Below are 12,908 nucleotides of genomic sequence, written 5' to 3' on the forward strand. Positions count from 1 at the left end.
GAAAAGCAATTTCAAGCTTCTCTTTCTGAAACAATATAAAGTAAAATGAATGTGCAAAATGTCAACAATCCAAAAAAGAGATAAATAAAATGGTATGTATACTCTCTTATAATTCTGGTGGCAGGCTGAGTCCTACAATTTTGCTATAAGCTTCGCAGAATCTAAAATACCTGCTAAATGTATTGGTGGAGGGTGACTGAAGCATGGGCACAAATGGAGGTGTGAAAACGTACCCCCAAATTTATAGATATGTAAATGGCTGGCAAAAATTGAGGACAAAATACCTAAGTGCAAGTTTGTTCAATAACAACATTCAGAAAAACTTGAGAACTTAAAAAAAAAACAAACTTAAAAAACAAACTTAAAACAGCGAAAACATGCGGGGCTTTTATGGGAGAGGGGCTTAGAAAGCCTTTTGAACAGACTATGCAATCCCCTCTCCTAGGTTTTCCCCCCTTTTTTTGGACAAACACCGAATAGGGATACATTACTCGGTGCTTTTCTTGCATCACAATCACTTGAGGGAACTTTTAAAACACTCGTTGCTGCCCTTTCCGAGCCCCGAAACAGACTGAGGCGGGATTGAGCACCAGAAGTTTCAACAAGCTAAGCAGGGGATTCGCAATCTCCCAGGGTGTTTGTGAGCCACTTACTTAAAACAAGGGAGGCGGCCCCACTCAGTAAGCCGGACACCCATAATCTGAACCACGGGGGGCGGGGCCGGGCACCTGTGCTTGCGCGAGCCCCCCAAGTTGTGAGGCGGGGTCTACAGCGGTAAGCGCGGGGCGGCCTCGGGCATCCGCACCCGAGCCAGCACCAGGCAAGGTGCTCGGGTCGGGCTCCCGGGACGGGAATCTCGGCCTTCCCGGGCGACACCACGTTGAAGGGGTCGCGGAGGCCGCACGACGCGACAGGGTTTCCCCGCGCCGTCCCCCATCCCGGGTTGGCCGCTCCTCCTCCCCGCGCCACCGGCCCTCCCGCTGCTTCTCAGCCCGGTCTCGCCGGCGCCTCGAGGCGCGTGCCGGGCGCAAGTGGGGGGCACCGGCCGGCCGTCCCGGGTAACCGCCCCGAAGCCTCCCGCTCAGCGACCGGGCGGCCCTCAGCCGTCGGCCCCCGGCCGCGCAGCCGCCGCTCCGTCACTCCCGGCCTCGCCCCAGCCGCGGCTCCACCAATCCTGGGCCTCGCCCGCCGCCGCCGCACCTGCGAGGAGGAGCCCGCGCGCCGCCGCCGCAGCCGGCGCAGCGTCCCCGCCCCGCCCCGCCCGCCCCGCCCCCATCGCGGCGCCCGGAGCTCGTCCGCCGCCGGCGTCTGGCTCGCGCCGGCGAGGAGCGGAAGCCGCTGTCCTGAGGCGGACTTGTGCGCGCCGGGGACCGGCGGGCTGCGCGACTGCAGCTTCCGGGCAGCGCGACGGCGGCGAGACGCGGGGCGCGGGCGCCCCGCGGACCCCGCGACCCCGAGCGGGCGGGCGGGCGCCCGGAACGGGCAGCTCCGCTGGAGGCGGCGGCGGCCGTGGCGGTCGCGCTCGGACGCCCCGCGGGCGGCGCTCCATGCCCGTGTGGTGCTGCCGCTGCTCCCTGCCTGGGCATCTCAGGTGACTTCCCTGCCGGGGAGGGGAGGCGGCGGGCGGCGGGTGGAGGCGCTGCGGCCCCGAGGCCGGGCCGGGCCGGGCCGGGCAGGTAGAGGCCGGGGAGGGGTGGCTTCGAGACGGGTCCGGAGTGGGAGACGAGCCCGGGCGCGGGGTCGGGGGTGGGGGGCGAGCGCCTAGACCTCAGCGGCCTCCCGCCGCGTCCCGCCCCGCCGGGGCCGCTGTGTCCTCCCGCTGGCTGCCAGGTCCGGGTGCCCCCGCCCCGGCCGCCCGGCTGGAGGACTCCGCTCCGGGGAGCTCGCCTGCCTTGTCCCCCTTTTCCTTGTCCCGGACCGTGACTGTCACGGGACTTTGAGACCCGCTAGGCCTGGAGCAAGTCTGTTAAGGCGAACTGAGCTTCTAAGTGGTGCAAAGTTTTAGTGACTGATTGCGAAGCCCTCCGCCCTCTTTGACTACCCCTCTCTTGACAAGGCTCGTTTCTTTAAAAAAAGAAAAAAATCTATTGACAGCTGCATTGAAGGAAAGTGCGAAATTGCGTTCTAAGTGTGATGATGTAGTAGAATTTTGAAAAATATAGAGATTGTAGACTCATTATGGGGAAAGCATTTTTTCCTTGATGGGATGGTAAGAGAATGCATTTTGAAAATGTGTGTGTTCTAGGTCTAACACTTATGGAGAGAGAAACCAAAAGGCGCTTGAAACTAACTGGCTTTAACTCTTTGGTGGAGAAATGTTAAGCATAGGAAAACTTTAGAAAAGTATCTCGCTTTTTATATATACTTATATAGTAGAGTAACCACATATAAAATTTTTTTTGCAAAATAAGACTCGTTAAAATTTTTAAATTGCCATCATAGAATTTAGCTGCCTTTGAGGATGAATGTAAAGTATTTTTGCTAAACCTTAACCAAAACCTGATATTTCCATCAATTTTGAATATGATAAATCATGGTATTTTTGACTCTTTGCCAACAGAAATTAAAAAAAAGTTCATGTTACAGTTGCAGATAAATAGAAAGACTATTTAAAAGCAGCTTTACTATTTAATAGAGAAGTATAAATATACAAATTTACTTTTTATATCAGTATTTTAATGTGTTGGATTTCCTTGTAAATCCTATATATATTATACACTTAATAATATGGTTTGAAGAGGATTCACCAGATTGCAAAAGGGATGTAAGGCACACAAGAGTTCAGGACATACCGATCACTGAAATAGAATAGAGCATTTCTAAGTAAATCCTTTTATGGTTAGTTGGTTATCCATCTTGAGACCAAAGAGAAATAATCAGTTTCTTCTACAAATGGTCACAAGTAGATATCTACAAAGTGGGAATTCTACCTCATACACTATACAAAAATTATCTCAAAATGGATGAAAGAGCTAAATATCACAACTATAAAACTATAGAAGAGAACAAGAAATAGGAATAAATCTTTGTGTCTTTCAACTAATCGGTGTTTTTTTAGATATGACATCAAAAGTGTACACCACATAAAATAATAAATTGGACTTGATCAGAATTTTAAATTTTGTGATTGAAAAGAGAAAGAAAGGAAGAAATTTCTTCCAAATCCTGTGTCTAAAAAGGAACTGTATCCAGTATGTATGAAAAATCTCAAACAATAAAAACAAACCCTATTTTAAAAATGGACATTTTGACTTTTTCCAAAGAAATTATACAAATGGCCAATAGGCACTTGAAAAAACACAACATTATTAGTCATTGAGGAAGTGTAAATCAAAACTACAATGAAATATACTTCATACATGCTACTATGTCAAAATAAGAGAACAAATGTTAGGAAATTGAGAAATTGGAGTGTTCATATAGCTGGTGGGAACGTAGACTGTTGCGACCACTTTGGAAACCTTAAAATGTCAAACATTGAGTTTAGGCCCAACCATTATAGTTACTCTTAAGAACACTTAAGAGAAATGGAGACATCCACATAAAAATTTATACATGAATATTCATAGCACCATTATTATAATAGCCAAAAAGGTGGAAATAACCCAGATGTCCATGAGTAAATAGTGTTATAGAGAAAATGGATTCATCCTACCACATGGATTAACTTTGAAAGCATGCTAAGTGGAAGAAGCCAGACACAAAAGGCCACATATTTTATGAGGGGTTCCATTTATCTGAAATGTCCAAAATAGGCAAATCCAATAAGAGAAAGTAGAGTCGTGGTTGCCGGTAACTAAGGGTAGTGAAGAATGTGGAGTGAGTGCTAATAGGTACAGTATTTATTTTCTGGCAGATAAAGTTTTTCTGGAATTAATGGTGATGGTTTGCAAAGCCTGTGACTATCCTAAAACCCCTGAATTGTATACTTTTTAAAGGGTGGCTTTTATGAGAGGTAAATTATATCTAATGGTTTGTTAATTTTACATTGGTGTAGGGCCTGATCAGATGACTTGTCTTCTGCTGTTTTTGAGCTCTTGAAAGCTGTTTGTCTTGATTCCACAGGGAAGATATTTTGTTTCTAATTGTCTTACCAGCCCAAGTTTTTTCTTCTGGTATAAACCAGTTGTTAGAAATGACAAAGTCCAGTGTAATGCAAGGAACTTGCTTATAAAATATATAGTCAGAAGGATTGATAGCTGTAATAAAATACTGAGACTTGCCAGACAAAGTTTACTTGAGATACATAGAATACTAAGTGCCTTTTAATGAGTTATACAGAAATTGAGTTCTACAGTACATTTAAGCAAAAACGATTTGCAATTTAAGTTTATACTTATTTCTGTGGTTTGCATGTTCTTAAGGAATTTGAATATTAAGTATTTATTTTACAGCATTTATTTGTAGATTTAAGAAACTGGTCAGGGCATTTTAGATCGTTGAGTTCTGCTTATAAAGTCAAATATGCCAGTAACTAGTAAAATGCCTTAATTCAGTCCTCTTAAGGGTCATCAGTTTGCTTTTAGAATGTATAGGATATCATAATTAAGTAGTCTAGCTTCCTAAATATAATTATATATATACATATACTCTGAAGTTGATTTTTTTTTTTTTTAATTAAAGATTTATTTATTTATTTATACAAGCACTGGGTACAGTCAGAAGCGTGGGAGGATGAGAGAATTCACCAGAGCCAGAGCGGGGAGCAGAACAGGCAGAAGAACCAAAGTACACTGCTGAGGGGAGCAGCGGGCGGCAGGAGAGGTCTGCGCCCTTTGTGGAACCCTCCTCCGGTGGCGGGGGAGCAGCCGGGGATCGAACCGGGGCTGCAGAGGCTGCTGGCAGCTTCGCAACCCAGGGCTCAACCGCTGCGGCACCAGGGAGGCCCTGAAATTGATTCTTAACATCAAGCATCTCTCACTTTTTAAAGCTGAAATGTTAAGCTTTCACAAAGGTAACATCTTTTTAATTACCAAAAAAAAAATAGAGGTGGTGGTCATTTCATTAGATTTCACAGGTTACATACATGGAAGCAACAGTGTTTGTGGTAAGGATGTCTGGGAGAGGCTGAAGATGAGATAATGATATTAATCAGGCCGGATTATCTGAAAGGACTTTGGTCACAAGCATTCAAAGGCATTTAGGGAACCTGTACATAGCAAGGATAGGCTTGAGGATAATACTCATGTTGAATTCATTTCCCAAGAATGAGAAGCAGGCAAGACAACTGGTACATTTTGATCTGATAAGAGTTTAGAATGATCTGAAAGGGATGGCCTTTCTTCCAGGAGCAAATTTGCTCTGTGAAGAGAGACTTACCTTAGTGTCCATATCCTGAAAGCTAATTATTCTGGCCAAGACTTAGGGGAAGAGGTCAAATATTCTTTAGTTCTATAAAGCTGTCAGTGTATCCTGGGGTACTCTCTCTGCATTATCCTGGGTAGATTGGAAACTGAAAGTTTCTTAATTTCTCTGAAGCAGAAATTTCACTTTCTGCCTAATTTTTTCCATTTATTCTGCATGACCAGTAAGTCCTGTGAATACATGATCCATCCCTTGTTTATCATTTTGGGAATAGTAATAAGCACACTAATCCAATATAATATTTCTAGACACTGACAATATGAAGATGAAAATAATTCAAGGATTCTATTCTGAAGTAATCCTAGTGTAATGCAAAACATTGACTGTGTTTGGAGGATATACCATTTATTGCATGAGCATGTCAGAATGCTAAAACTAGTTTCTAGGGAGGCAACTGGGAAAGAAATAGATTGGGAATAATCGTGAAGATCTTTCTATATTTCATTTCCTTGGAATTAATAAGATTTATAAACTTCATTTTTTAACCAAAATGCGTAGTTTGTAGTAAGTATATAAGTAAAATTTGAATTATCTAAGTAACTTTAAATATGCGAGCTTATTTCCCCAATGTACTGCTTTTAATACACTAACCTTTTTACTAATGAGAAAAAGTAAAAGAAAAAGTAACCATTCCTAGGAAGTCTCAGAGAATTATAAAACTCCCCAGCATTCTGCTTCTTCGTTCATTAAAGGCAGCTTATTTAGTTCCTCTCTTACCTAGACTTGACTAAAGACATATTAGCAACTATTTATTTCTGACCTTCAAGATGGTATATATGATGACATGTAGTAGCTAGGCTGCTGATTTGAAAGCTTTAATCAAAAAGATTTCATTTTCTCCCTTCATGTAACTTTGAATATTTTATGTCCTAAATAAAATCTGAGTGAAAACTGATTTTTATAGACTGTATTGACTCTATTTTTCTTGTTTTTGTTCTGTGTTTGTTTTTTAAGAAACTATAGTGACACCGAAACTGAAGGAGAGATTTTTAATTCCTTAGTGCAATATTTTGGTGATAATTTGGGGCAAAAAGTTAAAGCGATGCCATTAGTTGAAGAAACTTCTTTACTTGAAGATTCATCAGTGACTTTGCCTATGGTAGTAATAGGTAAGTTTTATAATTTATTTCTTCAAGAATGTTACCATGCTGCTTCTGTAAGTCTACAGTTATATAGCATTAGTTCTTAGGATTGTGTTGAGAAGTATTCTTAGATTGTTTCATGTGTTAAAATAACTAATAAGCAAATCTTTGGAGAGAGTAGTTTATCTAATACTAGATTGTGTTAGAACACAATATCTTTTCAATGAAGGACTGATAGTATTCTATTATTTTAAAACTCAGCCTAGCTGTTGTGCTAATTGTATGGCGTTGTGGTATAATTAGAGCACTGTACAGAGCACTGCATAATATTAGATTCTCTGCACAAATTAACTATAATAGGATAGATCATACAAAAAAGAAACTCATGAGTAACTTATGCAAGTTAGTAACCAGTGGTCAGTTATTAAATGATGTTATGTGCTCTGCAGTAATATTTATAATTACCTTAACCATAACATTCCTGTTATATAGCTTTTAGTATATAATACTAATCTCTTAGCAGACATACATGATAGTAAAAAAAAATAAGCTATTAATAAAACCTAATTACTTCATATCTATATGTTTTTATGATTTAGTTTTATTGCATGTATTTAATTATCTGTCATGTAATTCTTCCATCTGATTCAAACTCATGGAAGTCAGATGAGTATTTTATTATGAAGCCAAGACCAAGGAGAGAATTTGGAACATCAGTGCCTTGATGGCATGCAACTTAGTTTCTTTGATAGCTTGTTTCAAAGTCAGTACTAAAGAGAGAAAAGTCCTATTCTCTGACTGGCATATGGGAGATAGATAAAAGAAAGGAGGAAAGCAAGATTCCTTTTTACAAGTATGTGATAATAGATGACAATTTTTGCAGTAGTTCTCATCCAGGATGTCACAGGAACCATGCCTCATATTCTGTTTTCCCACTTATGTCCAGCCTTAGTTTTTCAGTCGACTGTCTTGAAATGATAGAAACCCTGACTTCTTATTCTAGCTGGACTGTGGGAAGTTGAGGAAGGGGAAGCAACCTTCATCTATACCTGCCCACCTCACTCCTTTCAAAACAGTCTGTTCCAATTTTGCCTCAGCTAGCTAATGAGTAGCTTAACTTGATGTATATAGGGCCATTATTGATGGCAGTAATGCCACCAACCTGAGCACAGGTAATGAAGAACTTTATATATATGTAAAAAGTTTATATATATATATATAATTTTGTATATGTAAGAACTTTATATATACATATTTAGTATATATACACATATATGTATAAAGTATGCACATATATATATACTATATATGTATATATACACATCCACTTTTTATATAGTATGTATGGGGCACACATATAAAGATAGATAGATAGATAATATAGATTTTCTTTGGCTTAGCAAATCACCACAAACCTAGTGACTTTAAATAGTCTAACAAGGTCCCTCTGGGCTAAAATGAAGGTATCAAGCAGGCTGTGTTCCTTTCTGGAAGTTCTAGAGTAGAGTTGATTTACTTGCCTTTTCCAATTTCTGGAAGCTTTTCAACATTCCCTGGGTGCTGTTCCTTTCTGCATCTTCCAAGACAGAAATGTTGTTTCTCTCTTAACTTTCACAGTTGTATATCCCTCTCACCATATGATAAGATTGGGCAACTTCCAAGACAGAAATGTTGTTTCTCTCTTAACTTTCACAGTTGTATATCCCTCTCACCATATGATAAGATTGGGCCCACCTGGATAATACAAAGTACTTTCCTTATCTTACCTCTTTATACATCACATAATCACAAATTCCTTTTGCTCTGTAACGTAATACTCTCAGCTTCTGGGGGTTAGGATGGGGGCAGATTGGGGGTGAGTGGCCTATTTGTATTCTTTGCCTACTGACTTTTGAAAATTGTCTTCTTTTGATTGAGGGAACTCTTTGTCTTGGATTCTATTCCCACTCTTTCATTTATTTAATATTTATTTTCATTTATTGACTATATATTTCTAGAGCACTTTAGATCTATAGGGCAGAAAGTAGAGTCCTTGTACACTTCCTTTCTCATCTCCCCCGCACCCCCCCCCACCGCCGCCCGTTTTCCTTGCATTGGTATAATGCCTTTGTTGTAATTGATACACCAATATTGGTATATTATTAACTAAAATCTATAATGTGCATTAGGACTCATTCTGTATGTGATACAGTTTTGTGGAATTTGCTGAATGCATGTCATATATCCAATACACTATCATACAGAATAATTTCACTGCCCTAAAATCTCCTGTGTTCAACCTAATCTTCCTTTCCCTCATTCAGTCCCCAATCAATGGCAATCACTGACCTTTTACTGGCCCTATAGTTTTGCCTTTTTCAGAATGTCATATAAATGGACTTTTACAATATGGAACCTTTTTAGACTTTCTTTGACTTAGCAATATGTATTTTAATTTAGCTCTATGTATTTAAATTAGCTCTGTCTTTTCATCAGAGCTAATATCTTTTTATCACTCAATATTCCATTTTTTGGATATTTCACTTTATTTATCCATTCAACCATTAATTTATTGAAGGACACCTTGATTGAGAAAAGCCAGTATGAATATACATGTTCCATCTATTTAGATTTTATTTTATTTCTTTCATCAGATCTTTATTTTCCTCCTCATATAGATCTACATGTATTTTGGCAATTTTTAGACTTATACTTAAGAATTCCTTTTTTACAAATAAGAAGTTGTGTATTTCAAATTCCATGTGCACCTTACTGTTATATAGAAAAGCAATAACTTTTTATATACTAAAATTTTTATCCTGCATTTTTGTTGTAATTGCTTATTAGTTCCAGTATATTTTTTTTGTCAGCTCTTTAGCATTTTCTATATAATCATGTCATTTACAATTTTATTCTGTCTGTATACTGTTTATTTCCTTTTCTTGTTTTACTGCATTCGTTAGAATTTCCATTATGGTATGAATTGGGAAGGGTAAGAAGAGACATTCTTGTTTTGTTCTTAAATGTTACTACGAAAGCACTCAGTTTCTTGCCATTAAGTAAGATATTAAATGTAGATTTTTTTGTAGATACGCCATCACGTTGAGGAAGTTTCTCTTTCTAGTTTGCTGAAAGATTTTATTGTGAATAGGTGCTAGAATTTTGCCTTGCGCTTTTTTATGTGTCTGTCAATGTTATATTATTTTTTTTCTTCAGTTTTGTCTTTTTTCATTCAAGAAAATTTGCTCTTTGGTTCAGATCCTAATTCCCATTCTTTGTCATTTGCTTTGAACTTTAATGGGGTCAGGTGGTTTATTTTCCTTTCTTTGGAGTCTTATGTCATGCTTAAAGACTTCCTACTCCAGCATGAGCAGAAATATTATGAACTTTTCTAATATTCTTATGGTTTTACTTTGTGCTTATTTGGGGAAAAACATTAGCCAAGAAACAGAATTTTTTTTTTTTATTTATGCATACAAGAACTGGGGTGTAGGCCAGAGGTGTGGGGGTGTGGTGAGAGGATTTGCCACAGACAGAGTGGGGAGCAGAACAGGTGAATCTACTGAAATACTCTGCTGAGGGGAGCAGCAGGTGAGACAGGAGAGGTTTGCTGCGCCTTATGGGTTAACTCCCTGGACGGGGATTGAACTCATGCTGCAGTGGCTGGGGATAGCTTGATAGCGCTGACTTTAACCCCTGCGCCACCAGGGAGGCCCCAAGAAACAGGATTTTTTTTTCCCTGATGGCTTTGCAGTTGTTCCAGTGGATTAAATTTTTGAAAGATGGAAGTAAAGAACTACAGAAATGGAAGTAGTACATTGGGCTTCAAGAAATGATCCAGTTGGAGTATATAAAACATAGTTAAAGTATATAAAACATAGCAATAGGTAATATTAGGAAATGAGACTACAGAGTTAATTAAGACCAAAACATGGATAACAGCAGGTAGTATAGAGGGGCTAATATGAATTGTGTTATCAAACTCATCTGAATGCAGAAATAGGAAGGATTTTGGAGTAAGTAAATTTTAAGAGGGAGAAACAGGAAGAGACTTTTATCTCCAGGTGAGTGTACAGGAGCAAGAAAGACAGTCTGCTGGGTATAGGTGACAAAATAGGTTTAGAAACAGAACTTGATTACCATACTTGGAGAAGATTTTGCTAATACCATACTTGAGAAGGGATGGGGTTTAAAGGAAAGGGCATCTAAATGATTATCAATGGGTCTGTTAGGAGGAGTGAAGAAGTAGCATATGGAAATGTAGGATACAGTTTTGAAGAAGAGGTGGGCCTCAAGATCTAATTTTGGGAGTCAGAGCATAGAGAGTTGAAGTTTGCACAGACAAGACTCTCCTCAGCTCCCATAAAACAGGAGAGAAGGCAAAGGTCTAAATCTTGGGAATACTTTTAAGAGTTTATAGAAGGAAGAAATTGGTGAGGGAGAAGAGCCATCTGTATAGAAGAAAAACCAAAGAACAAGAGTATTAAGACACATGGCACACTCCTACCAATTTTTTTTTTCCCCCCATAGGAAATGGACCCTCAGGAATATGCCTTTCTTATATGTTGTCTGGCTACAGACCATATTTGTCTTCAGAAGCAATACATCCCAATACAATCTTACATAGTAAATTAGAAGAAGCAAGACATCTTTCCATTGTTGACCAGGTATTATTTCTTACATGTCAGTTCTTTGAATTTTTTAATGCTGAACCATATATAAACATATATGTTTCTACATATATAAACATATTTCTTAGTTGAAAATCCTTTCTTTTAAATGATACTTTCTGTTGCTTTCATTTAGATCTGTAAGTATTTCTGTTGAGTTATTTCTATTTATTTTTCTGATTTGACCAGAGGGGAATTTCTCAGATTATTTCCTGATAATTTTAATTGGTGTGATAGATGCTCCAATAAGTTTGGAAAGTGTGCTGCTTCTTACTGTTGGAATGTATAGTAGATATTAGCATATTAAAGGCATATCAAGTTTCTTTTCTTTTTTTTAAATATTTATTTATACATAGAAGAGCTGGGGTACAGGCCACAGATGCAGGGGGTGAGAGGAGTCACCAGAGACAAGAGTGGGGAACAGAACAGGCAGATTGACTGAAGTACACTGCTGAGGGGAGCATTGGGCGAGATAAGAAAGGTCTGCTGCGCCATGTGGGTTGCTCCCTGGCTGGCAGGGGATCGAACTTGTGTTGCAGAGACTGTGGATTGCTTCATAGTGTGGCACTTAACCCCTTGCGCCATCAGGGAGACCCATATCAAGTTTCTTCATTAAAGGATCTGATTAGCTTTGTTAAAACCCAACCCTTTTTCATTTTTTTTTTTTACTAAAGAATCTATTAAATTTTTTTTTTTTAAAGATTTATTTATTTATTTATTTATACAAGCACTGGGTACAGTCAGAAGCGTGGGAGGGTGAGAGAATTCACCAGAGACAGAGAGGAGAGCAGAACAGGCAGACTGACGAAATACACTGCTGAGGGGAGCAGCGGGCAGCAGGAGAGGTCTGCGCACCTTGTCGGACCTCACTCAGTGGCCGGGGATCAAACCGGCGCTGCATAGGCCGCGGTCAGCTTCACAACCCAGCACTCAACCGCTATGCCACCGGGGAGGCTCAGAATCTATTAAGATTTTAAGGAACATCAGTGTGCTATAGCATACAATATGGGAAATGCTGAGTTAGAGTTGCTGTCTTCACTATTATGATAGCTGTTTTTAAACATTTTTTTCCCCTTTCTTTTTAAAAAATTCATTCAGGACTTAGAATACTTGTCTGAGGGCTTGAGGGCCGATCATCCAATCCAGTTGCAGTACTTTTCGACACACTTCTTCATCCAGATGCTGACTTTGGATATGATTATCCATCTGTTTTGCACTGGAAATTAGAACAACATCATTATATCCCACATTTAGTTCTTGGTAAAGGTCCACCTGGTGGCGCTTGGCATGTGAGTATATTTTCCTCAGCATTTTATTTTATGTCATCCTGATAAACCATTTGACTCTGAAGCATTGTATATAATTATATATGCTGTTTACCACATTTTTATCTGAGAATATTTTAATGTTGTTCAGTATGGACTTGATAAAGGCTTAGAATAAGCATTTTTCTATACTATTTTATAAGAGCTATATGGAAAATATTTCAAAAATGATTTGCTTAGTAAAAAATTTTTAATTCACGTATTCATTTTAGAGTTTACCAAATCTCAGCATATTCATACAAATACCCATTATTTCCCGCATATTTAAGATCTAAAATAAAAACTGTATTGTAAAAGAAGAAAGTTGTAATAGTCTGCTTGGGCTGCTATAACAGCAACAGTGCCATAGACTGAATGCTTAAACAACAGACATTATTTCGCACAATTTAGAGGTTGGGACTCCTGAGATCAGGGTGCCAGGCCTACTGAGTTCATGGATAAGGATCTCTTTCCTGGTTTGTTAAGTAGCTTATATCCTCAAATAGCAG

At 39.6% G+C, this 12,908-nt stretch overlaps 1 protein-coding gene across 1 annotated transcript; it reads left to right on the top strand.

Moving 5' to 3' along the window:
* The first annotated feature begins 1,521 nt into the window (after positions 1-1,521).
* LOC119234791 (oxidative stress-induced growth inhibitor 2-like) lies at positions 1,522-12,322 on the top strand. The gene is made up of 4 exons (XM_054692787.1): positions 1,522-1,591; positions 6,319-6,473; positions 10,956-11,092; positions 12,194-12,322. The coding sequence occupies exons 1-4, from the start codon at positions 1,548-1,550 to the stop codon at positions 12,320-12,322; spliced, it is 465 nt and encodes a 154-aa protein (XP_054548762.1). The 5' UTR covers positions 1,522-1,547.
* The last annotated feature ends 586 nt before the right edge of the window (positions 12,323-12,908 follow it).

This window comes from Talpa occidentalis, unplaced genomic scaffold (genome assembly GCF_014898055.3).
Source record: "Talpa occidentalis isolate TD23 unplaced genomic scaffold, MPIMG_talOcc4v2.1, whole genome shotgun sequence".
In the NCBI taxonomy this organism is placed as follows: domain Eukaryota; kingdom Metazoa; phylum Chordata; class Mammalia; order Eulipotyphla; family Talpidae; genus Talpa; species Talpa occidentalis.

What these genes read in the sequence shown, in the direction of transcription:
- LOC119234791 (XM_054692787.1), top strand. Translation starts at nt 1,548, where the DNA reads ATGCCCGTGTGGTGCTGCCGCTGCTCCCTGCCTGGGCATCTCAG. An exon ending in TCCCTGCCTGGGCATCTCAG is followed by an intron (nt 1,592 to 6,318) that starts GTGACTTCCCTG and finishes TTGTTTTTTAAG; the next exon opens with AAACTATAGTGACACCGAAA. An exon ending in ATCTTTCCATTGTTGACCAG is followed by an intron (nt 11,093 to 12,193) that starts GTATTATTTCTT and finishes AAATTCATTCAG; the next exon opens with GACTTAGAATACTTGTCTGA.